Below are 24,363 nucleotides of genomic sequence, written 5' to 3'. Positions count from 1 at the left end.
TTTTCTCATAAAAAACAATTATTGTTTCAAAAACCTTTTCATCTTTTTCAATTTTATGTGGAATTATGGGCATCCAGGCATAATTTTTAATTTTACAGTGTAATGTTTAAGTCAGACATTAGTGTCAGAGCAAACATATTTTTATTCACCTATGACTACTTAATTCATCCTATTTGTGATGGGATAATGTATTTACAAAGCAATTCGGGAGTTTTCTACCTAGACTCTAAATAGGGCAGTGTAGTGGAGCACAGAGGAGGGCTGAATGCCATGCTCTTCAAGACTTTGTATTTTTATAGAGTTCTGTGATCCAGTTTTGAATTACTTCATGTGAGGGGCACCTGGGTGGCTCAGTCAGTTAAGGGTCCGACTCCGCTCAGGTCATGATCTCGCGATTCTTGAGTTCAAGCCCTGCATCAGTCCCTGTGCTGACAGCTCAGACCCTGGAGTGTCTTCAGATTCTGTGTCTCCCTCTCTTTCTGCCCCTCCCCCACTCACACTCTGTCTGTCTGTCTCTCTCTCTCTCTCTCTCAAAAATAAACATTAAAAAAATGAATTACTTCATGTGAGAGATTAATGATATTATGTTATGGTTCTACCTAGTTCCTAAAAGCTAGGTAGCTAATGGAATACTGGCCTCAAACAAAAAACCTACTGTGTTCCTTTTTTTCTGAATGGATATATATGTATATATATATGCATATATATACACATGTGTGTGTGTGTGTATATATATATATATATATATATATATATATATATATTGTCCCTCAAAAGCAGACACTAAAAACTCACTGAAATGTAGTTACAATCAAACTTCCACCCATATGCATCTAAACTTCCCAAAATGTTTCACACAGAGGTATTTGAATGTGCTAAAATCTGGAGACTGTTTTTCAAAAATGAACATTATGCTTAGTTGGGGAGTTTCAGCTAATTGGAAAGAAAAATCTCTAAGGGAGTACATTATATGTGAGGAAGAACTCAAACGTATGTCAAAGTTTCCACTACTTTAACTACGAGGTAGACACTATGTATTTATGGATCACCTATCCTGTGCAAGACTGGTCCTGAAGAATTTAAAAGACGACAAAGCACAGGCCCTGGCCCCAGCTCACAGAGGAAGATCTGCTTACTCAACAGAAGAAAGGTGACAAAGGCTGAAACAGACAGAAGCTGAGTAAAGGGATCCAGCTGACTGAAATTTCTCTATGTCTTAGAAAAATTCTGTCTAAGATGCAGACTCTTAAGGACTCATTTTCCACCCACTTACAGGATCTGTACAAGAAAGTATAGAATGCTCTAGCATTAGATTTATCAGTGAGGTGTGACTATGAAATTCTCTCAGGAATGCAGCCCAGGGCTGCAATAAGGGTGTTAATCAAAAAAGCTAGAGCAGTTTACCCTAGTTTCCATTTTATTTTTCTTGTTTCTAAATGGGATTGAATTAAAAGTCTAAATCTTAATAACTATGATTTCCATATCATGCCTGCTTTCATGCAGGCTTAAATATTGCTAATTATGAAAATATGTTGCCCTCAAGAATTTTGAGAAAAGTCTCTTAGCCTTGCATTATTTGGAATATTTAATCACAATGGTGACTAAACCTCAGCTTGGATAACACTTTTTAGTAAGACTCTAGGATCAAATGCCACACTGAAAAGACACAAGGCGTGCTGGGGTCAGTGCCCTCAGGCATCTTAGTTTCTTGGTCTCTGGGCTTCTATTGCTAGGCATTCACAGAGAGAATAATGGCAAGGCCATTGTAAGGTTGCTTTTCCCCTCTGCCCCTCTTAAGCTCCTGTTTCTCTGCTTCTGAAAATAAGTGAATATTCGGAGACAGCCTGAAGAGAGGCCAGCAGAAGTTTCCACATATCAGCATTTAGTATATACCCACATGAAAAGGATATTAAGGTAAGAGCGACCAATGATTTTTTTTTTAATCAACATGCTACTTGAAAGAAAATAAAATCAAGACAAGGAAGTTTGCTATTGTTGCTTCTAATGAGATTACAGGTCTATTTTGAGTATTAGTAGTGTTAGCACTTTGTGTAACATACAATGAAAAAGAATTTTAAAGCACTTATTTCCTTTAAAATGTATGACACATCATAATCCAGTAAGAATGTGGGTAGAGAAAATCTTCTGGCAGAATTTAACAATATTTATGAAAATAGCCTTAAGAAAAGCATTATGCTGAAAACTGTAGCAAGGTTATTATTTTTTGCTCGTGGCCCAGTCAATTGTTCACCTATTCTTCCAGTGGATTGACTGAATCATCTACTAAATCAACAGCATTTGCTTTGTGAAACTGTTACTTCTTTGGACACAGCATGTTGCTCCTTGAATTTTACACATATTCCAATTGTTCTGGGGTAGAAGCCACAGGGGAAGACAATCAGTGCGTTTGCAAATACGGCTGCTCTCTTTTGAAACCAGGATCTATGTTTGCTGTTTCCACCAGTTTCCTAATGTAAGAGAAGTTGACTTCTATTGTTAACAAAAATTAAGAATCTAAATTAATACGTGAGATCAGGTTAACCTGGGGGAGAGGGTTTGTTTAGTTTAAGCGGTAGATGTAAAGGACCCGGATTCAAATGGCAGTCTGCCACTTTTCAACAGCTATACGTTTTGGTTTTTTTTTAATGTTTTATTTTAGTTTTGAGAGAGAGACAGAGCATGAGTGGGGGAGGGGCTGAGAGAGAGAGAGAGAGAGGGACACAGATTTCAAAGTAGGCTCTAGGCTCTGAGCTGTCAGCACAGAGCTTGACATGAGGTTCAAACTCAGGAACTGAGATCACAACCTGAGCCGAAGTCAGTGCCCCATCAGGAGCCCCATCAGCAACTATACCTTTGACAATCAATTTCCTGGTAAAATGAGGATTGTGAGTCATATTGTCACAGGTTGTTAGAGAAATTAAATAAGATTAATATTGCTAACGTGCCACTTAATGCAATGCTTAGCACAGAATCAGTGCATAGTGAGCTAGCAAGTATTATAATTGTCAGGAGAAGGCAAATCAGTGCTAATCTGTCCTTCTTTTGGCCTCAGAAGGGAAAATCCAGAAACCGTTATTATCTGTTCAGTGAGAGTTTATAAAACAGGGTGGGCACACAGAAGACTTTCTAGTGCATAGAGTAACAATAAGGATTAAAGACATTCAAGGGTAGGTGGGTCTTGCCCAGGCTCTTGCCCAGGCAAGGGGAGAGGAAACTTAATGGAAATTAAGCATGGATTGGCAAAGTATAGCTCTGGTTTCTTGAGATAAAAAGATTCCAACTTTTACCAATGTGTTACTTTACCTTGTATAAAATGGTCTCATATGCACTGAGCCATTTAATCATTGGAGGAAGAACACAGAGGTGATAACTCAAGAGACGGATCTAAAACCATACCAGTGGTACATGACAGAGCAGGGATGAGAAAAAAAGATCTCAGGTTCAAACCTGAAGCCATTTGCCATGCTTCCCTCTTTCTACAGTGTACTGCCTATGGTTCTAAAAGGAATAGTTAAAGAATTCAGAAGAAAGTGGTCAATGGAAATATGCGAAAAACTTTATGTTTATTAGGGTAGACGTACTCAAAATAGAGATTATTATCTATTGGGATTTGGAGGCAAAAGGACTGATAAAATTAAAGGGAAGTTTATTTCTTGGCTTTTTCAATGAAAATCTGGAGAATTTCTTGCCCATATTCATCAGAATGTTTTGAGCAGATATTTTCCCTTTCTGCTTCTCTAATTTCACCAGTGATACACAGATTTGCATACAGTAAGAGAAGCACCAAACTATAACTGCCGATGGAGGTCATTTCTTAATTTTATTGGTGTGTTGTTAAATTTAAATTGACTTTAAATTCTAATCTGGCAAATGCATACTTAAATACATACTTAAATATTTAAAATACAAGTTAAAATGTCACCTGTAAATTTGAAGCCAACACATTTATAACACATTTCTTAAATTCAGGAACTGCTTATTCTAAGGTATTAAAGGACTCCAAGGGAATGTGGCTGTTTCTAGTCATGACATACAAAGTCTCCAAAATTTGAGAATTAATGTTGAGCATACTTATGTTGTTAAAATGAGTTCTTCTGACTATAAAAGCAAGTGTTCTCATTTTGTGTGAATGATAATACACGAATAGATCATATGTCTTTTCTTTCCTTTTTTTTTTTTTAAATGAAAGCCTGAGAAAGGAATAGTAATGAAAGGTATTTTGTGTTCCTTAGAGTTGCCCAGGGTGAACGTCAGATGTCATTGTAATCAGTACTGTTACTACAACTCTAGTAATGGTGTACCTAGCATTGATTCGTATGGCTACATACTTAATACCGTACATCTTCTTCAATCTATTGATATATTGTTACAAATTATGTACTGAATCCACTTCCACAAGGCTACCTTTTGATTTATAATTTGGCTTGTGAGAAGTGAACAGTAATGATACAACTAATGAAGGAATGGGGTATAGTAAGTTACACATCACAGTTACTGAGAATACTTCAGGTGAAAGTGAAGTGCCTGGCAAGCTATTTTTGTTCTGCTTATTGCACTTGTTTATGACATCCGGCCATTTCCTAAATTTGCTACTGATGAGAGTTTGTCAGCAGCTGATATATCTCTAAATTTAAGCTATGTTTACTTAAATTTGGGTGTTATATTAACCATTTTCCTGCTGCTTAAGAAAAGTAATCCTCATCAAAAGATCACTTTCATATTTTGAGGACATCTAAATGTTACAATGACATTTAGTGGAAGGACCATACTTCTTTAGTTCTATAAATTAGGGAAATATTATTGGCTTTTCATTTTCCTACCTTAAGTGTGTTTTTGGCATGGTAAAAAAAAAAATAACAATTGTTGAATTGCATTTAAACTTGATATCATATTCTTGATATTGAACCATTTTTACCAATATTTTGGCTTAAGTGTAAATAGAGAGATAGATATAGATATAGATATAGATATAGATATAGATATAGATATACAGATATATAGATGTATGTAATTGCATATGTGTGTGTATATATATGTAAATATATTTGCTGTTGAAACAGTAGTTTAACATTTTCCCCCATCAATAAAATTAGAACAAATCTTCTAAGCTCTAAATTGAACTGGGTTTAGGTAGTTTAAAGAGAATATATTATAAAGACAGAGTTAAGTACAGAAAGACTACTGACTTGGTTTTAGAAAACCTAATTTTAGTCCTGATTCTAACAGTGAAGTTTTCTTAGTGTCCCACTGTATTCTTTTCCTCCCTATCATGTTCCAGGCATATTAAATTTTTGGTAAATATCAAGCCAATTTAAGTTGACTTTCTGCCCTTGGTGATCATCTCTGCTCCACAGATGAATGGAAGAATTAGATTTGTTGTATTTGGAAAAGGAAAATTGTATACTTGATTTAAGAAAGATCAGCTCACTGCTAGAAAGGGGCAAACATTCTTGATTTCAAGCTTATTAAATTATTTTTCTCACACTTAAAAAAATTAACGTGTAAATTATATACAATAAAATGCTCAGCTCTTAAGTGTTCAATTCAATGATTTTGACAATTGCATATATTCAATACCCACAACCCAAAGCAAAATGTAAATTATTTCCATTATCCCAGAACTATCTTTCATGTCCATTGTGATAAATCCTCCTACTCCCATGGGGCACCTGCGTGGCTCAGTCAGTTAAGCGCCGGACTTCGGCTCAGGTCATGATCTCGTTGTTCATGAATTTGAACCCCGTGTCAGGCTCTGTGCTGTCAGCTCTGAGCCTGGAGCCTGCTTCGGATTCTGTGTCTGCCTCTTTCTCTGCCTCTTCCTCTCCCCTCCAAAATAAATAAACATTAAAAAAAAATCCTCCTACTCCCAGAAGAAACTACTTTCTGATTTCTACCACCATAAATTAGCATTTCCAGTTCTTGGACTTCATATGCATAGAGAACTGTAGCACAGAAATTCTCTTCTGTTTCAAATCTTTTACTCAACATATTGGTTTTGATATTCATTCATGTTCTTACATATATCCGCATTTTATTCTTTTTATTGGAGAATTGCATTTCATTGTATGGACATTTCACTCTTTATTTATATCTTCTTCTCTTAATGGACATTTGGGTTGTTTCCAGTTTGGGGCTACTACTATGAATAAGGCTTTTCTAAATCCTCTTGTACAAGTCTTTTTGTGGACTTTTTTTTTTATTTATGTTTATTCACTTTTGAGAGAGTGAGAGAGAGACCATGAGTAGAAGAGGGGCAGAGAGAGGGAGACACTGAATCTGAAGCAGGCTCCAGGCTCTGAGCTGTCAGCAGAGAGCCTGTTGTGGGGCTTGAACTCACGTACCGTGAGATCATGACCTGAGCCATAGTTGGACACTTAACCTGAGCCACCCAGGTGCCCCTGTGGACATGTTTTATTTCTCTTGGGTAAATATGTCCATGTAAAATTCCTTTGTCAAGGGTGAGATGCATGTACTTTCAACTTTATAATTGCCACACAGTTCTCTAAAGTGGTGGTACCAGTTTACATTTCTTCTTTTTTTTTAATGTTTATTCATTTTTGAGAGACAGAGACTGAATGTGAGTTAGGGAGGGGCAGAGAGAGAGGGAGCACAGAAACTGAAGCAGGTTCCAGTCTCTGAGCTGTCAGCACAGAGCCCAATGTGGGGCTCGAACTCACGGACTACAAGATCATGACCTAAGCTGAAGTTGGATGCTTAATAGACTGAGCCATCCAGGTGCCCCCCGTTTTACATTTCTATTGGAAATATATGAGAGCTTTGATTGCCTTACTCCCTTCCAGCACTTAGTGCTGTGAGGTGTTTTGTTTTGTTTTTAGTTCTTCTTTTTTTTTATTTTTTATTTTTTATTTTTTTATTTTTTTAAATTTTTTTTTTAATGTTTTTTGTTTATTTTTGGGACAGAGAGAGAGACAGAGCATGAACGGGGGAGGGGCAGAGAGAGAGGGAGACACAGAATCGGAAACAGGCTCCAGGCTCTGAGCTGTCAGCCCAGAGCCTGACGCGGGGCTCGAACTCACGGACCGCGAGATCGTGACCTGGCTGAAGTCGGACGCTTAACCGACTGCGCCACCCAGGCGCCCCTGTTTTTAGTTCTTCTAATGGCCTAGAAATGTTATCTAATTATGGTTTTAATTACTTTGCTTTGCTCTGATAAATGAATATGCTGGATACCTTTTCACGTGTGTGTTGGCCATTTGTATATCTTCCTTTGTTATGTGTCTTTGCAAAGGGCTTTTGCTTATTTATTAATTGGATCACTTGTCTTTTTATTATTGATTTATAGGAATTCATTTTATATTCTGGATGGATAAATATCTAAATTCCTAATTTTTCTCCAATGTAGGACTTGCTATTCATTTTCTTAATTGTGTCCTTTGATCAGCTGAAGTTCTTAATTTTGAAGGGATTCAATGCATCACCTTTTATTATGGTGCATGCTTTCTGTGCCCCATCAAAGAAATCTTTTTAAAGATCATAAAGCTATTCTATGTTTGCTACTTGAAGGTTATGGTTTAGTTTTTATTTAGTATTTAGCCTATGATCCATCTTAAATTAATTTTAAGTTTTGAGTGCATCAGAGGTGAAGGTTGACTTTTAAAAATTACATATTTATTTGCTCCAGCATCTTTTGTTAATAAGATTTGTTTATTATTACCGTTGAATTGACAGTGCTTTTGTTCAAAATCCGTGTGGGTTGATTTCTGGACTCAACTTTTCTTTGAGTGTTCTATTTTTAGAGAAAACTCTCTTTCCCTTACATTTAGAACACCATTATTATACTCTTCTGACTACTGTAGGTTAAATCTTAAAATCAGTGTGAACAATTCGATTTAGTTCTTTTAAAAAATTGACTATTTTAGATTCATTATATTGTGAACTTGCCTAATTAGTAGGTGGTTGTTGTTTTTTTAGTTTTGAAGATTACATAGAGTTTCTATGTGCATAGTTACACCATCTCTATATAATGGCATTTTACTTTTTCCTTTCCAATCACTCTGCTTGTTGTTTCTTTTGTTTACCTGGTTGCAATGGTTAAGACTTCAAACACAATAGTGAGCAGAAGTTGTAAGAGCAAATATTTTTGATTGCTCTTTATATTAGGGACAAGCATGTAATCTTCCATGATTAATAAACATATTGTCAGTACATTTTTTTGTGGATGCTTTTGTATTTCTAGTGTTCACAGGGATTTTAATATAAACCAGTATTTAATTGTTTCCAGTGCTTTTGCTGTACCTATTTAGAAACATACACATACTTTTTAAACATTAATTTATTTTCTTTTGTTTTTAGAATTACATTGCTTGATTTCCAAATGTAAACCAACCTTGAATTCTTAGAATAATCCCCTTGTGGTTATGATATATTAGCTTTTACATAGTGCTGTTTAGTTAGAGTATTTGTTTTCATTTCTGTGAAGGATAGTGGTTTGTGGTTTTATTTTTCTTGAAATATTTGGTTTTGTAATATTTGATATTCATGTTTTTCTGGCCTCATAAATTGAGCTGTGATATATTATTTTCTCTCTTTTTTTTTTTTTTATCAAAGTTCATGAAGACTTGTGATATTTCTTCCTTAGATTTTTGATAGAATTTTCAAGGAAAGCCATTTGGGCCTGGAGTTTTCTTTGTTGAAAAGTTTTCATTATGAATGGGGCTTTTTAGATTTCTATGTCTCTATCACTTTTAGTAATTTTTTTTTTAAAGAATACATCCATTTCATTTAAATTGTCAGTGGATTGGCATGCAGGTCTTCTGGAGACAAATTCTTTCAGGTTTTGCCTGAGGAAGATGTCTTTATTTCCCCTTTACTATGAAAGATATTTTTACTAGATATATAATTCTAAATTAACAGGTCAGTTTTTCCTTTGAATACTTAAAAAAGTCATTTTATTGTCATCTTGCATTAACTGCAATGAAACGTCAACATTAATTGTTCTAACCTTTTTGTAATACAATCGTTTTTTTTTTTTTTAATTGTTGAATGCTTTCAATATTTTCTTTTTACTTTGGTGTTTCAGGATTTTACTGCAATATGCCCAGGCATAATTTCCTTCTTGGAGTTTTCTGAACTTCTTGAGTGTTTGGATTGATGTCATTTATCAATTTTGGAAAATTTTTGTCTGTTATCTTTAAAAATTTCTCTTTGGTCCTAATCTTTCTCCTTTATTTTCATATTTACTCAGATTATATGTATGTCTACTGTATGAAGATGTCCCACAGACCTTAGACACTATTCCTTCCTGTTCTCTACACGCTTATGTTTTTTGTGTTTCCATTTGATTTTTTTTACCTGACTTCAAATTAGTTGATTGTTTTCTTTTCTTTGATATTTCCACTGTGCTATTAAGCTTATCAAATGAGTTCTTTATTTCTGATATCATACTTTTTATATCTAGCATTTCTATTTAATTTTTTAATAGCTTTTTTCTCTGCTGAAAGTTTTTTTGTGGTCAGATGGGTTGCCCACATTCTTTACTGTATTCTGTCATAGTTATGTTAAATTGTCTTCCTAATATACCTAGTATCTCAGACTTTCCTGAATCTTTTTCTGTTGCTGTTTTCCTTTTTTTTAATGCTTATTTATTTATTTTGAGAGAGTGACTGAGAGAGCATTAGCAGGGGAGGGAGAGAGAGAGCGAGAGAGAGAGAGAGAGAGAGAGAGGATCCTAAGCGACTCCATGGTCTCAGCACAGAGCTCGATGAGGGGCTGAATCGCACAAACTGTGAGATCCTGACCTGAGCTGAAATCAAGAGCCAACGCTTAAATGTCTGAGTCACCCAGGCTCCCCTGATGTTTTCTTTCTTGATGATGGTCACATTTTCTTATTCCTTCATTTGTCTCATAATTTTTTAGAAGCATTATGTGTAAAAGAGCTATAGTAGGTAAACTTTGCCTCAGAGGAGAGCATACCCTTACTCCTGTCAGGCCTTGAGTGTGGGGGCTGAGTCACACCAATTTGTAGTTGAGCTGGGTCTAATCTATACTAACGTTGTTTCATCTCTTATTAGTTTTTTTTTTTTTTCTTCAACGTTTTTTTTTTTTTTTTTTTTTTTATTTATTTATTTTTGGGACAGAGAGAGACAGAGCATGAACGGGGGAGGGGCAGAGAGAGAGGGAGACACAGAATCGGAAACAGGCTCCAGGCTCTGAGCCATCAGCCCAGAGCCTGACGCGGGGCTCGAACTCACGGACCGCGAGATCGTGACCTGGCTGAAGTCGGACGCTTAACCGACTGCGCCACCCAGGCACCCCACATCTCTTATTAGTTTTAAGTCAACACAGTCTTAAAATACTTCAACAGCATGATCAGGATTTTCCTTCCAACTAAGTTTTCTGAGTACAGGCAAAACTCCAGAGAGCTCTTATCCTTTACCACACAGAAAAAGGCTCTCTGAACTTTGTGCAGCATAAGATCTAACGTTAAAGTGCAATATTATGTAAAAAAAAAAAAAAGTGCAATATTATGTGCTGCCTTGACATGTGAAACCCAGGAGGCTTAGATGGCCTAACCACAAGTTGCCTTCCACACTCTGCTCTGGTGGATAAGGTCCCTTAGTCAAACAGTCCTCCTTATCAAAGGGACCAGGCTCAGTTCCTCCTTGTCTCTAAGTCATGGGTTTCGATTCCCTGCCAGCCTGTAGAATTATTTAAACAAGCCAATTGCATCCTCCCATGGGAGCCAGGAGGCAGCCCACCCTCTCGTTATTACAAAGCCTGGTTCGTGTAGCCCCTGGTTGTTCACTCTGTTCCTACATGCTACCTCTGTGCGACCAGTGTGGTATGAGATGTTGTCCTCCCCAGTGTGAATATATGTATGGACTGCTGCCAGTCTCATTCATCCAGTGGCAAGTATCACATGTTCAGTATCCCCATAACCCTAGGGTGGGAATTCTCCCTCATCAGTGGGGTGAAGAGGAAGATTAAAACACTAGGGAAGACCTCCAAAATCACAGTAAGAAATCATTTCTTAAAAATTTCTGGTGAGTTCTCTTATTTTTCCAGACCTATCTGTGAATTTCTACACCAATTTCTTCAAACTTTTCCTTATCTCCAGCTTTCGGAGGGGACCATTGCAGTGTACTCGGTGAAGACCTGGCATGACTCAAAGCCATTATGTCTTTAAGTTCTCTTGCCCTTTCCCCAGCCTTTGGACGGTTATCACAGTGAGTGGAGCTCTCTTGATAATGAAATTTCTGGCTTCCCTATTGGCCTTTTCTGACACCCAGGGGGAGAATGGGGGCTGACACCTTGTTACAATTTTGTGAGGGTGGAAATCTAAGGCTCTCCATTCAGCCTTTGCTGGCAAGTGTGGGGATAGTATCACATTTTTTTTTTCTGTAGTGGTTGGTGGGAATAGTGAAGTTTTTGTCTAAATAGATTCCTGTCTTTCTAAGCTGACCATTTTTTAGTTCTTTTGGCCTTTCTCGCAACTTTTATTGTTTGTGCCATTGGTGTTTCTAGTTTGCTAAATTCTCCAGCACTGGAAGATGAGAAAAAAAGAAAATCCATAGAACTCAATCTTGTGTTCTTCTTTGGGTCCTCCTAGCCAGTCTGCCTTTTTTTCTCCACCTTTCAGAGTCTTCTTATATTTGTTTTACATATAGTGTCCTGGATTTTAATATGTACTTGGCGGGAGGAATAAGGGAAAATTGTATGTATTCCATATTTCCTGGAGAAGTCACTCAATAGCCAGACATAAATTGGTAAGTGACATATTATTATTTCCAAAATTTTCAAAAGAAATTGGTCTTAAAGAATTTTAAAATTATCTCTTTCATTTGAAGTGTACTGTTTTATTTAAATGGGAAATATAAATTACACACTAGGATGATTTTACAAACTATCAATATACATTCACTAATAAGGGATATTTTGTCTTGTCTTATCAATGTGTTCTTAATGTTCTTAATTTTAAAATTAAAAATTTAACATTAAGACAAGCTATGTTGTATTTTTGTTTCCTGAGAAACTAATATGCTTCTCTCACTTAATATTAAGAATTACATAATTCACTATACTTCCATATTCTCTTTCCTACCAGCCCACTAAGACCTAAATTTTGTTCTTAATTTTAATTTGTTTGATACCTTGGTTTTTTCTCTGGCATTCTTACTGCTTCATGATCCTTATTACATAGCTGTTAGTCTTTGCTTTAATTATGGCTTCAAAATAAACTATCTAAAATGTATTTTGAAAACAGGTGAGTTTAAAACAGTGGGCTTCCTAAAATTTATTTAGGAAAGATTTACAAGAGACAATCTGGCTGAAGGGATGGATATTCTAGGAGACTTCTGAAGCTGTATTCAGTAAGTATATTATGTTTATTTAGATTGTGTGTGTGTGTGTGTGTGTAGCTATGAGTTGGAATATACTCAGTACATTCAGTTTCAACCACTCATTTGTTTATTCAACAAATATTTATTGAATGCTCACCAAACACTGTTCTAGATGCTGAGGATATAGCAGTCTTCTGCTGTCCTGGAGGTTCCATTTAACAAATGAAAGAAAATTATTGTTGGGCTGTCAAAAATAAGACACTGTCATCCCTTACAATACTGTACAGAAATTGAAGAAGGCACCCAACCAAAGAGGAAAAAAAATCAGAAAAGATTACACTAAAAGCAAACTTATAAAAATACAGATCTTCCCTTCTAATTCCATAAATTCAAACTAATAGAAATCATTAACTCATTAGTGTGCCTCAACATATGTTTTAGCTGTGAGATAAAGCAACAAGTAAGGAAGTTAAAAACCACTGAAAAAATGAATTTAAGACAATATGACAATTCTTTTCCTTAAATTTCTGTGAATTTAGAAGTTATCAATTCTTTTTGGGAGTGCATTATTAGATGGTGGAAAGAATCAGAATAAGATATAAATATCTGTTCTGTCAATTAACAGTGTGTTACCCCTTGAAATTATTTAACTTCTTTCAACCTAATTTTTTATCAGCAAAATGAGGGTAGAATACTTACCTGGGAGAATTAAATAATATGCCAAATTTAACTGTTTGCTTTATCAAAATCTCACTTAAATCTATTTTTCTCCTTCCCCTAGCCCTATTAATGTATGGTTATAATTCCCTTTGTCTATATATACATTCAAAGTTTTCCAATACTTTCAAGCAACATAAAATTGAAAAATGCTTAGAACTTTGTTTTCTGTAATTATTTTTTGACAGTGACAATTTATGGAGGAGGGTGATAATGAAATATTATTTTAAATGTTTTAAACTATTTTTAAAAATAAGAATTTCTCGTGTTAAGAGGAAATAAAGAAGCTGCTAAGAAATCCTACTAATCTAGTGGAAGTTATTCTACACAGATAATACTTTCACAGTCATAAATGTGGCTTTAAATAATAGATGGCACCATCTATAAACAATGAAATCCTTAATCTAAGATTCTCTTTTAACTCACTTATATGTTTATTTCAACTTATTAATCTTTTTTTTCTAGTGATTAGAAAATTGATTCATGCATATTATAAGGGAAAAATACAATGAATCCATTATCTCATTACCTAGAGAGAACTCATTTTGCGATATGTAATTCAATCCTATGTTTATGATACAATGAAAAATGACATAAAAACCTCCTGATAGCACATAATATGATGAGTTTCTTAGTTTCTTTCTTATAAAACTACTTAAAGTGAATAAATGGTAATAGGGTAAACCCTAATATAAACAATCTAGTGGGCAATGAAGGCTGTAGCACAATGATGGGATATATGTATATAAAACTCTGATGGTATAGTCTAATCCACAGATAGTATTTCAAGTAACTAGAAGAATGGATGGAGTAGCCTTTAGGCAGCAATCACAGGAATATTATTTTTGTTAATTGTTATTTGATAAGTATTAACAAGCCTTAGAAAGCAAAATCTGAGGTTAGGCCTCTGACAGTTTCTGGAGTACAGATATTTTATGTCTCCAATTAAGGGATGATCCATACATCTAAAGCCTTCAAATGAGCTTGGGATTCTCTGGGGAGTTACATCAAAAGATGCCTTGGTGAACTGATAATGAGGTACAGAACCTTTAGCTTTTTGATCACAGGGTCATTTGTAAGCTAGGATGGGGATAACCAAAAGTCGTTATTGGTCAATACCTTACAAGAGCAAAATGAATTGCTTAGCTCAGTTCAGTTTTTATTACCATTTGAGAGCTATTTGTTACCAGTTATAGATCCAGTGAGTGACCCTTTACCACAAAAGTTCACTTGTCCTGAACAAGATCAAGATGTTTTTCACAAACCATAGAAACAAACTAATCTATGTGTGCCATTATTCTGGTTGTTTCTTATACTTTCAGGAAAGTTTGTTCATCTACTTTTACTAAATCTAAGAAAATGGATTTAAAATTTTACACTATAAGAAAAATTTTACTTGGGCTTTTCAGAATTACTAGTCTGCTTTAAGCCCCAGGTAGTTTGTATATTTTACAGAAAAAGATGCTGTAATGTCTTTTTTTTTAGTACTGAAAACCATGTTTGTCCTGTGAAAATTATGCAGTTTCATTGCTCTGTTTAGTGACGAATTGCTGTCTGGATTGTCTGTGCTGCACCTATTTTCTCTTTTACTAATGCAAGGCTTGTGGGATTATTCTGTGGTATATCTAAGAAACAGATGCTTTGTACTTCATATCAAAGTTAATTAGAGTTGATACTGATTACTATGTGTCTTAGTTTAAATAATCTCATATTATATATCTCTAATATGTTAATATACTTGCAGAAGTGAGTGACAAAAATTAAGGGGAAAAAAGTATTAAGGCCAAGTAGGTAGTAGTTCAGAGCAAATTAGACCTTCTTTCAAATCCTGGTGTTCTGTATCCAGGATTTGGGACAGTAGTGTGCATCTACAATACTACATAACCCAACAGGCACAAGGTTTCTGGTTATCCAATTCTGAAAAAAAAAATAATTCTATAGCTGAATATTCAGCAAGAACATAATGCCTGGCACAAAAATTGGCAGAAAGATTAATTACACGTATATCTGGCCTTCAGATAATAGAATAAACCATAAGCAAATAGAGAGCCAAGAATATTCTTGCTTTATAATCTCAGCACCTAAGAGAGCACCTTGCTGTGAAGCTGACTGAAGGTTTGGGTAATTACTGAAAGAATGAATGAATGGATGAACTGTTATATTATTTATATGTCCAATGGGTCTGCTGTGGAACTTTTTACAGATGAGAGAGCTTAACTGAAGCCTGAGAATCAGAGATTTACTGTAGTAATGAAATCATAAATCCCATGAAGCATTTCTACTAGGAAAACAGCCATACTAAATTAGACCAATTTAATTCTCTATTACCTGAAGCAAATATATTTTTGCACCACAAAGTAAAAAAAAAAAACATTATATATGATCCCATTTTAATTTATTTTTGTGTAACTTCACTGTTTTTTCATCCATTATTATCCAAAATTCTGATTATTCATTCCATTAACTGGTTCTGGTAGAAGTTTTGAGAGCAAAGTTTAAAGTGAGTTCCTTGTATATCTGTATAATTCAATAATTTATACTTTTCTTTTTTGTTGTTACTTATCCTCAAGAGTGACTTCAAGTAATGCTTTGGCTGAAGCATATTTATAAGAATAGGGGTATTTATATTATTTTTTTCATAATTCAGCCTCTGATGTGTAAAAGGGCAGAGACCCTGTTAGTGAGTTTGTGTTTGTGTATGTGCATGGATATAAGCACTTGAACAAAATGTGATTCTCTGGATGGGGCACAGTGGAAAAGAAGTGTCACCATTTTTTTTCTCAATGTCCTTGTGTAGTAGAACAAAATGTTAAGTTCCTTGATTCAGCCTATCCAAACAAAATTCCATGCTGCCCATTATCATTGTAAAATTACTCTTCAGTATCAGCAACAGATGAAACAGGAGTGGACCTAGGAAAGGAAATTTACTTCATGTTTTTCTCATGGGTTTTCCTGATAATAATTGCCTGTGTTTTCCCATTTACCCTTAGCTTCGTCAGACACCCTTCACCACCTCCATAGACACATCCTACAGAGATCACGGATCACACAAAATCTACAGAAACAGGAAATCAAACTTCCTGAGTCCACTACAAAACACAGACACTTATTTCCTCTACATATCTCAAATTGGCAAAGCTCTGAAAGTGGATTCAGTGTGGAGCAGCTGTCGAAAAGACTAGAAGGACTGTGTCTCCTAATTTCACCTGAGCTTTCTTCCTTCAAACTACTGAGATGAAGGGAGCAGGGCTATTTGTCCTGCTTTCAAGTTTATGGATTGGGGGCTTTGGTCTTACCAACACCACGTATACTTGGACTACATCAGAGGATGCAAGCTCCCAGGAGAATATGGCCTCTGCTACAATTCCTCTAAATAAAGTGCTGCCAATCCCTCAGATCACGTCTGCTGAGATAGCCACAATTCCTGAGACAAGAACCTCTCAAGATAGTCTTCTAAAATCAACAGTGCCTCCCTCAGAGACAGGCACACCTCCTGAGGGTGTAAGAAACCAAACTCTCACACCCACAGGGAAGACAGAAGGGGTGCTGAAGTTACAGACGCTTGCCCTCCCAACCAAACCTAGCCTCAAGTTCAGTCCAAGAGAAGAGTCAGTGGTCCTTTCCAACTCTACACTGAAATTTCTTCAGAGCTTTGCCAGAAAGTCGAACCAACAGGCAATCTCTCCCGACTCTGTTGCAGGCGGTGTGGGAAATCGATCCCCACGGGAAACGTACCTCAGCAGAGGTGACAGCAGTGGAAGCCAGAAAACCAACAATCAAAAATCAAGCTTTGAAACAACTAGAGGAAAGTAAGAAACATTTTCTTTTTTTTCTTCTCCCTAACTATAAAGTCCACTGTCTCACTGTCAGAAAATGTTTTCATGGTCAAGATAAAATTCAATCACATTCCAATTAGATAAGGTAAATCAAACAATACTTTATGTAATGGAGAAAAGATGAACAAAAAAATGCAGCAATTTTGTTTTAATTGAAGTGGTCAAAGTCACTTATAAAGGGTTTTTTACTGGAGTTATTCACTAACAGTGTAACTCCAGTGACTGTTAGCTGTTATTGTTAATTCAACTCAAGGGTATGTTGGTGGTGCTCAGAACTACACCCATCACATGAAAGAAAAAAGAACAATACAGTTGGGATGTGAACAGAACTTCATCCCATGGATTTTCCAGTGAAAATAATCTTAAATTATTCCTAGAGAAAAGTATCCACTGTACTTTGAGATTCTACAGCTCGGGGTCCTAGAAAGCCTGAGGCTTTCTTTTGCTAATCCTTTCCATCAAGTTCAAACCTTCTTACTCCTTATGTTATGTAATTGATAATGGTAGTAAAGAAAACAGTTCCATCCCCTATGGACACAATGCTGATGCAAAGAAGCCTTGATAATGTCTTACATATTTTCATTTGATCAGCAAATAATAATAGCAAACACTTTATGACATTTGTTCCTACTCTACTGCTCTGAGTGAATACACACACACACACACACACACACACATACATATATATATATATCTCCTATCATTGAATCACTACCATAACTCCATGAAGAAGATTCTGTTATTTTTTTTTCTTTCCAGAGAAGTTAAATAATTTAACCAAGTTCACCTAAAAGTAAATCTTAGGGCAAAGATTCAAACCCAGGTTGGGTGGCTGCAGCGACATGGCCATCTACCCCTACATGATATTTCTTCAGCCAGTGCAGTCTGTTCTCCTAAGTGGGTAAATGAGAGTGACCAGTTTATATCCATGCCTATGAGCATTTAGAGGCTATCCTTTGTTTCCAGAATACAGCCCAGATCCTTACTCAGTTGGTCATACAATGCCATCCTTGATCTGGCTTCTGCCTACCTCCCCAGCCTCATCTTGTGTGACTTCCTGGCGAGTAAAATTTGTAGCTCTTGGGTCCACAGTATGCTGTTTGCTAAACCTGTCTTTGTTCCCTGATCGTCCCTTTGGATAACATCTTCTTCTTTTCTCACCATCTATTTCCTTTACCCCCAATAGTAATAGCCCTCTCAGGGCTTCTCAGGAAGCCCTCTCAGGCTGGTAGGTGGCCCTTCTAACTTTGAGAGAGCTCTCCTTGAATTCTTCTTTCACTGCACTTATAATAGTATATTACAATTAGAGTGAACTTTGCAATCTCCTTTCTTACAGAGATGTATTTTGAGTGCTGGCAAAGTCTCTGACTTATATTAGGTACATAATAAATATTTAACAAACTGAATGTAAAATTTATAGATTAATATGTGAATATAAAGAAGAATCTTTCCCAAAGACATATTCTTATTTCTCTATGATGAAATCTGGCTGATTCATTTTAGGTTTTTGTTGTTATTGTGTTTGGGTTTTTTGTTTGTTTGTTTGTTTGTTTGTTTGTTTTTTCCTTACTGCTCTTGCAATTTTATAGTGATTCTAAGTAAAAGGAATACCACCTCTTTCTACAGGATTTTTCTGGCATATTTTTGTCTCATTTTGTACTTCCTCTTGTCCTAGTGCTGTAGAAACTCCTGGGTACACCAAAGCTGTGGTTTCCTATCTGGCAGAGTGGTTGTTGGTCAGTGACCAAGCACTTTGAAATAGGCAGGATAAAAAGAAGAAATTAGAATTAACATATTTGTGCATTGAGCAAATATTTGCTGAGGACGTAAACTGTACTCAGCAGTGTGCTTGTGCTGAGGGTAAAATAGTGAATGAAACCTCCCACCTGTTCTGCCCCCACGGAGTCTCCAGTTCAGTGGGAAGGACATGGGGAGGTAAAACAGTGAATTACAAATGCTGATGGAGAATCCAAATGGTGATAAACATTCTACATGAAGCTTTTGAGAATATGTAACAGAGTGAATGGACTACTCTGAAGGCCAGTAAGCCATCCCTGAAAGGAGGATATTAGGTGAAATTGAAATGAGGTACTGATAGACATCGATTGCCTACTTACCATCTCCCACAATCCCAACTCCTGCACACATGTGCATGAATCTTCACCATCTCAGTAAATGCTTTGTTCCATAACTAGAAACCCTTGATGCCTCCTTGACACCTTTCTTTCCCTCCTAGCTTTTATCTAACCTATCACAAAGTCTTCCTAGTACTCCCTCCAGTATATCCCAAATCCCTCTCTACCTTTACTACACCATCCTTTGCTAGCAACCATTATCTACCCCAGACTGCTACCTTGTCCACGTTACCTCTCTCACCTCCTGTAATCCATGTCCCACACAAGTGAGGGATCCTATAACTTTTTAAAAAATAAATTTGACTAAATAAAACGTTAAAAAAAAAAGGTGGGGGGGCGCCTGGGTGGCTCAGTCGGTTAGGCATCCGACTTCAGCTCAGGTCACGATCTCGCGGTCCATGAGTTCGAGCCCCGCGTAGGGCTCTGGGCTGATGGCTCAGAGACTGGAGCCTGCTTCCGATTCTGTATCTCCCTCTCTCTCTGCCCCTTCCCCGTTCATGCTCTGTCTCTCTCTGTCTCGAAAATAAACAAAACGTTAAAATAAATAAATAAATAAATAAATAAATTTGACATATGTCATTGTGTATATTTAAGGTGTTTAAACTTTTAAATTGGGTTAATGTCTTTCATTTGATGTAAGACTTCATCTTTTGTGACACATTATTTTACATAGTAATAAGAAAGAAAAGTATGACATTATTTCTTAGAATGTTTAGGTTTATTTATCATATATATGTTTCATATATATGTCATATATATGTAACATATATATATGTCATATATATGACATATATATATGTTACATATATATATATATATATATATTGCATACTGAAAATGAAAATGTAAATGAAATTGGTTAAGGTATTTCCAAGGCAATGGCAAAAACCACTGTCTTACAATAGTGACTGAATGATGCCATTGCTTTTATTTTATTATTTTATTATTTTTTATTTTAGAGAGGGGGCAGAAGGAAAGAGAAAGAGAGAGAGAGAGAGAGAGAGAGAAAGAGAGAGAGAATCTTAAGTAGGCCCCATAGGCTCAGTGTAGAGCCTGATGAGTGGCTTAATCCCATGACCCTGGGATCATGACCTGAGCTGAAACCAAGAGCTGGATGCTCAACTGACTGAGCCACCCAGGTGCCCCATGACTTTAAAATATGTTCTTGATTTCAGAGATACTGTCTTAAAATCTGTGATATTTAGCATTTTGCTCACATGCTGAAGATTACTCAGTAGCTTTCCATTCCATTTAGAATAAACTCCTAAATCCTTACCATAGCCCACAAGGTCTTGCTTGATACTCCCCCTATCTCTATGATCTCATCTTTCAGCACACTCCAAGTTCATTCAACATCATTTCTTCCCGTCGCATTGGCCTTCTGTGTGGGTACTGAACTTGTCAAGTCAATTTGCATCTCAAGGAAACTTCCTGTTTGCTTGTGCTAGAATGCTCTCCTTTCAGTATAGAAAGATTTCTTTTCCTCCTGCAACTTCATCTTTAATGTCCCTCCTCAATGAGAACTCTGATTATCTAGTATAAATTTACCATCCTTATTTTTTCACCCTTATTTTTTTTATGGCATTTACCTGAAATGACTTGATTAATTTCTGTAGGCAGTTATGTATTCTCTATCTTTTCATAAAAGAACATACATCCCATGAAAATAGAAACTTTGCCTTTCTTATTTACTATTGTATTTACTGCCCACAACAGTGCCAGGCACCTAGAAAGAGAGCTCAACAAAACTCTGTGCAACAGCTAATTATTGGATGGATTTTGAGTTAAGGGCAGAGATTAAGACTAGAGATATAAATCTGGAAAATACAGAAATATGGACACTTGACTGAGGAGAGTTTTTGTGTTTTTGTTTGTTTCCTTTTGGGTGTTTTTGTTTGTTTGTTTTATTGAAAGGGAGGAGAGAACAAAGCAGAAACCAGGGCTAGTCAGAGAGTTTTCTACATTTTTTGTTATTTTATCTTATTTTATATACATAATGGTCATAAATATGGTAAAATGTTAATGAAAGGTGGCATACAGGAAAAAAAAATTGAATACTGAACAAGAGGAACATTTTATTTGCTGAGTTTAATGAGGTGTCTTTTAGAACTTATTTTTTTTATATAAGCTATGTAATTTGTTTGATGTACAAATAGGTAGCTTACTTTAAATGAGTTATGATTTCTAATATAATGTCTAAAATGGTAAGTTCTACAAATCTTTCTCTAGACCACTTGTAAATAAAAATTTTAAACACCACACTTTAAAAAGTGATGTTTAAAATTACAAAAACTAACCATTAAATTAATTCTATCATAATATGCATTTTTCTGCTTATTTCTTTGAATTACGAGTAGGTTCTGGATATGAAAAGTCTGATCAATTAAATTTGTATGTTGTCTCAGTTCATTGAGACTGCTATACCAAAATAACACGGACTGGGTGGTTTATAAACAACAGAAATTTACTTCTCATAGTTCTGAAAACTGGGCATCTGAGATCAGGTTGCCAGCACAAGCAAGTGAGAGCCCTTTTCTGGGTTTCCAGATTTCGATTTTGGGCCTCTTTAATAAGGGCAATAATCCCATCAAGAGGACACTGTCATCGCCCAACGGCCCCAGTCCCAATATTATCATATTGGGCATTTGGATTTCAACATATAAATTTGAGGGAGACACAAACATTCAATCGATGTCGTGTGAATTTTGCAAACTTATTATCCAACCTAACAGCATCCAAAGGAAATTATTCTCACAAGCTGTAAAATTCTCAAGAGAAACACACCATATGTTAAAGAATATTTTTAAAAGTTCCTTGGGAAATTAATGCATCTCCTAGATTACTGCCAGTGAAAACTGATACTCAATATATTCTTTGTCTTAATTTTTTCTAATTAATCATCTCCTTTTTATCATTTCTTTGATATTTTCCTCACTAAATTACTACTGAATATATAAATACATATCGAATTATACATGCTGGAATTTAACAACTGCTTATATAGTCTAGGTGATTAAATGAGAAATTTTTGTATTTCCACACATTTTAGTTTTTTCAGTATGAAAATATTATTTTAAACATTATTTAAGAGGAAATGCTACAAGAGTCCGTTTACAAAAGCAACTGGATTAAGTATGGAATAGAGCATCATAGTTTCTGTTTGCCTGCCTTTTCTGAGGCCTTCTGGTGTGCACACTGGGAGAGCCTGACACCTACTGGAATAGAAGCAGTTGACAATGTCCCTGAATGGCCTGAAGTCACAGTGTGGGGAAAAGAAACAAAAAATAAAACAAAATGAGATAAAATAAAACAAATTTATGAAAAAAGGTTATATTTAAGTACTTTTAAGAATTGTTACTTATATATGTATATATGTTGTACATTTCTAACTCAACGTATCTCTTAAAAATTTACTATCATTAGCTTTCAAAGTTAAAAAGTAGGTTGGATCAAAAAGCAAACCCATATACAGTCCCTGGAATGGGGACATATTCAGTTCATTCTCCTAAAATTTTACACTGAAAATATTGTATATATACAATAATTTGTGACTCCGAGGCCCTGTACCATAATCTATCATCAAAAACTCAATTATATTTATCGTAATGTGTCCACTGTAGAAGGCAAATTGATGATGCCTGACAAAAGGCTCTAATTGCAAACATTGGCATATAAAGAAAAGTTTCTTTTTAAAACCTAAATTAACCAGAAAATTAAAGTATCAGAATATCAGAAATTCCCCATGATCTGAGCTTTGTATGATTGCCTTTCAAAATTTGTTTTCATGGTATTTTAATAAAACTAATACTTCTATCCAAGTTTAAATATTATGTAGAATTTTGAAAAAGATGGACTATATAAAGGTACTTCCACTAAAATAAAATGAATCACAAACATAAATTTTGTTTGTTTGAAAATAAGTTATTTTCTTAAGGAGATTATTATCTAGATGAACTTACCTTTGGATTAATAGCCAAAACTAAATACAAAAGTTTAATGATTTATTCGTGTGTGTTTTACATATAAAGAATCTTTTTACTAAATCTAAATACTTACCTTCAATTTCTAATATTTCTTCTTTCATATTGTGTACATTTCCTTTGGAGAACTTTCTCATTGATGACTGGTGTTCTCATGTAAATTCTAGCCTCTCATATTAATAATCTCATAATGGTGTTCTTGTTATAGTTCGATTAAAAAAATAAAGACAATAACATTTGGGAAGTATTTATGTTATAATTTTTAAGACTGTAGAAACATTTTGAACAGATATATATCTATCTATATATATATATATATCTATGTATCAGTATATATAGGTATATACTTTACTAATAGATATCAGTATATATAGATATATAATCTAAGAGCTAAGCTTCATCATATGAAATGGATATAAATGATGATGATAATGTTCTGTAATGGCTTTCTGGAAATTATTTTGACCCATTATACATACGTAATTATATATACAGATATATACATATACATATACATATATATATATATATACATATACATATATATATATATATATGTGGCTAAGATAAATTTATCAGGTCATTAAAGAAGTGAAAAAGGAGCCATGTCTCTCTATATAAGGCAAAATTGGAAGATACATAAATATATAAATAGATATACAGATATCTATTCCCTTCATAAAAAAATCCTACTAACTCTCTGACTCATTTAATCAGCAGCTGCAGCAAGGGTTAATTCATTTGGTCTCACAACCATCCTGTAAGATAGGTAATATTATTATATTTATTGTATATATGAAGACGGCACATTTCATGAACAAGGTAATGACTAATAGTTGTAGAGTCAAAATGTATAAGGAGGCAGTCTGGCTTCAGCATAAGTCAACAATTACATAACATGCCTCTCTATTCAGGAAAATTTTTTCCTTATTATTTTGTTTCATTATGTAGGTAGCCCAGCCACTGCTCTTCCCCTTCCACTTCCTTCAGGGAAAACACAGAAACAAAACTCTGGACACAGAAATGCAATCTCCTTCAGGACACCTGGGTGGCTTAGTCAATTAAGCGTCTGACTCTGGAATTTGGTCAGGTCATGATCCTGCTGTTTGTGGGGTCGAGTCCAGCATCTGGCTCCATACTGACAGCACAAAGAGCCTGCTTGGGACTCTCCCTCTCCCTCTCTCTCTCTGCCCACCCCCCTCTCTCTAAAAATAGTACATAAACTTAAAAAAAAAAAAAAAGGAAATTCAATATTCTCTTCCTTTGCCTGCATTTGTGGAGTAAAAGAGAATGAAAATATTGTTCAGGAGGCCACCCTTCATCATCAGAAATGACCTTCCAAATCTGACTTACAGGGGTGGGAAAAGCATGTGTTTATGATGGCTGTGAAGCTGAT

The 24,363-nt window shown here is 35.3% G+C and overlaps 1 protein-coding gene across 3 annotated transcripts in view; it reads left to right on the top strand.

Annotated features, from left to right (window-relative positions):
* Nucleotides 1–10,804: 10,804 nt before the first annotated feature.
* MMRN1 (multimerin 1) overlaps nucleotides 10,805–24,363 on the top strand; it is a 67,389-nt gene continuing 53,830 nt past the window's right edge. Inside the window, exons 1-3 of one of the 3 annotated variants that reach the window (XM_058721908.1) lie at nucleotides 11,162–11,186; nucleotides 12,224–12,329; nucleotides 16,007–16,825. In XM_058721908.1, the coding sequence (XP_058577891.1) occupies nucleotides 16,251–16,825 (575 nt within the window). In that variant the 5' untranslated portion in view covers nucleotides 11,162–11,186; nucleotides 12,224–12,329; nucleotides 16,007–16,250. Of the gene's footprint in view, nucleotides 11,004–11,161; nucleotides 11,187–12,223; nucleotides 12,330–16,006; nucleotides 16,826–24,363 lie in introns of those variants that run through there. The other 2 variants (XM_058721906.1, XM_058721907.1) reach the window with 2 other exon arrangements.

Source organism: Neofelis nebulosa, chromosome 3 (genome assembly GCF_028018385.1).
Source record: "Neofelis nebulosa isolate mNeoNeb1 chromosome 3, mNeoNeb1.pri, whole genome shotgun sequence".
NCBI lineage: Eukaryota > Metazoa > Chordata > Mammalia > Carnivora > Felidae > Neofelis > Neofelis nebulosa.
Note: the sequence above shows the minus strand (reverse complement) of the source record. Positions and strands in the feature narration are given on the sequence as shown.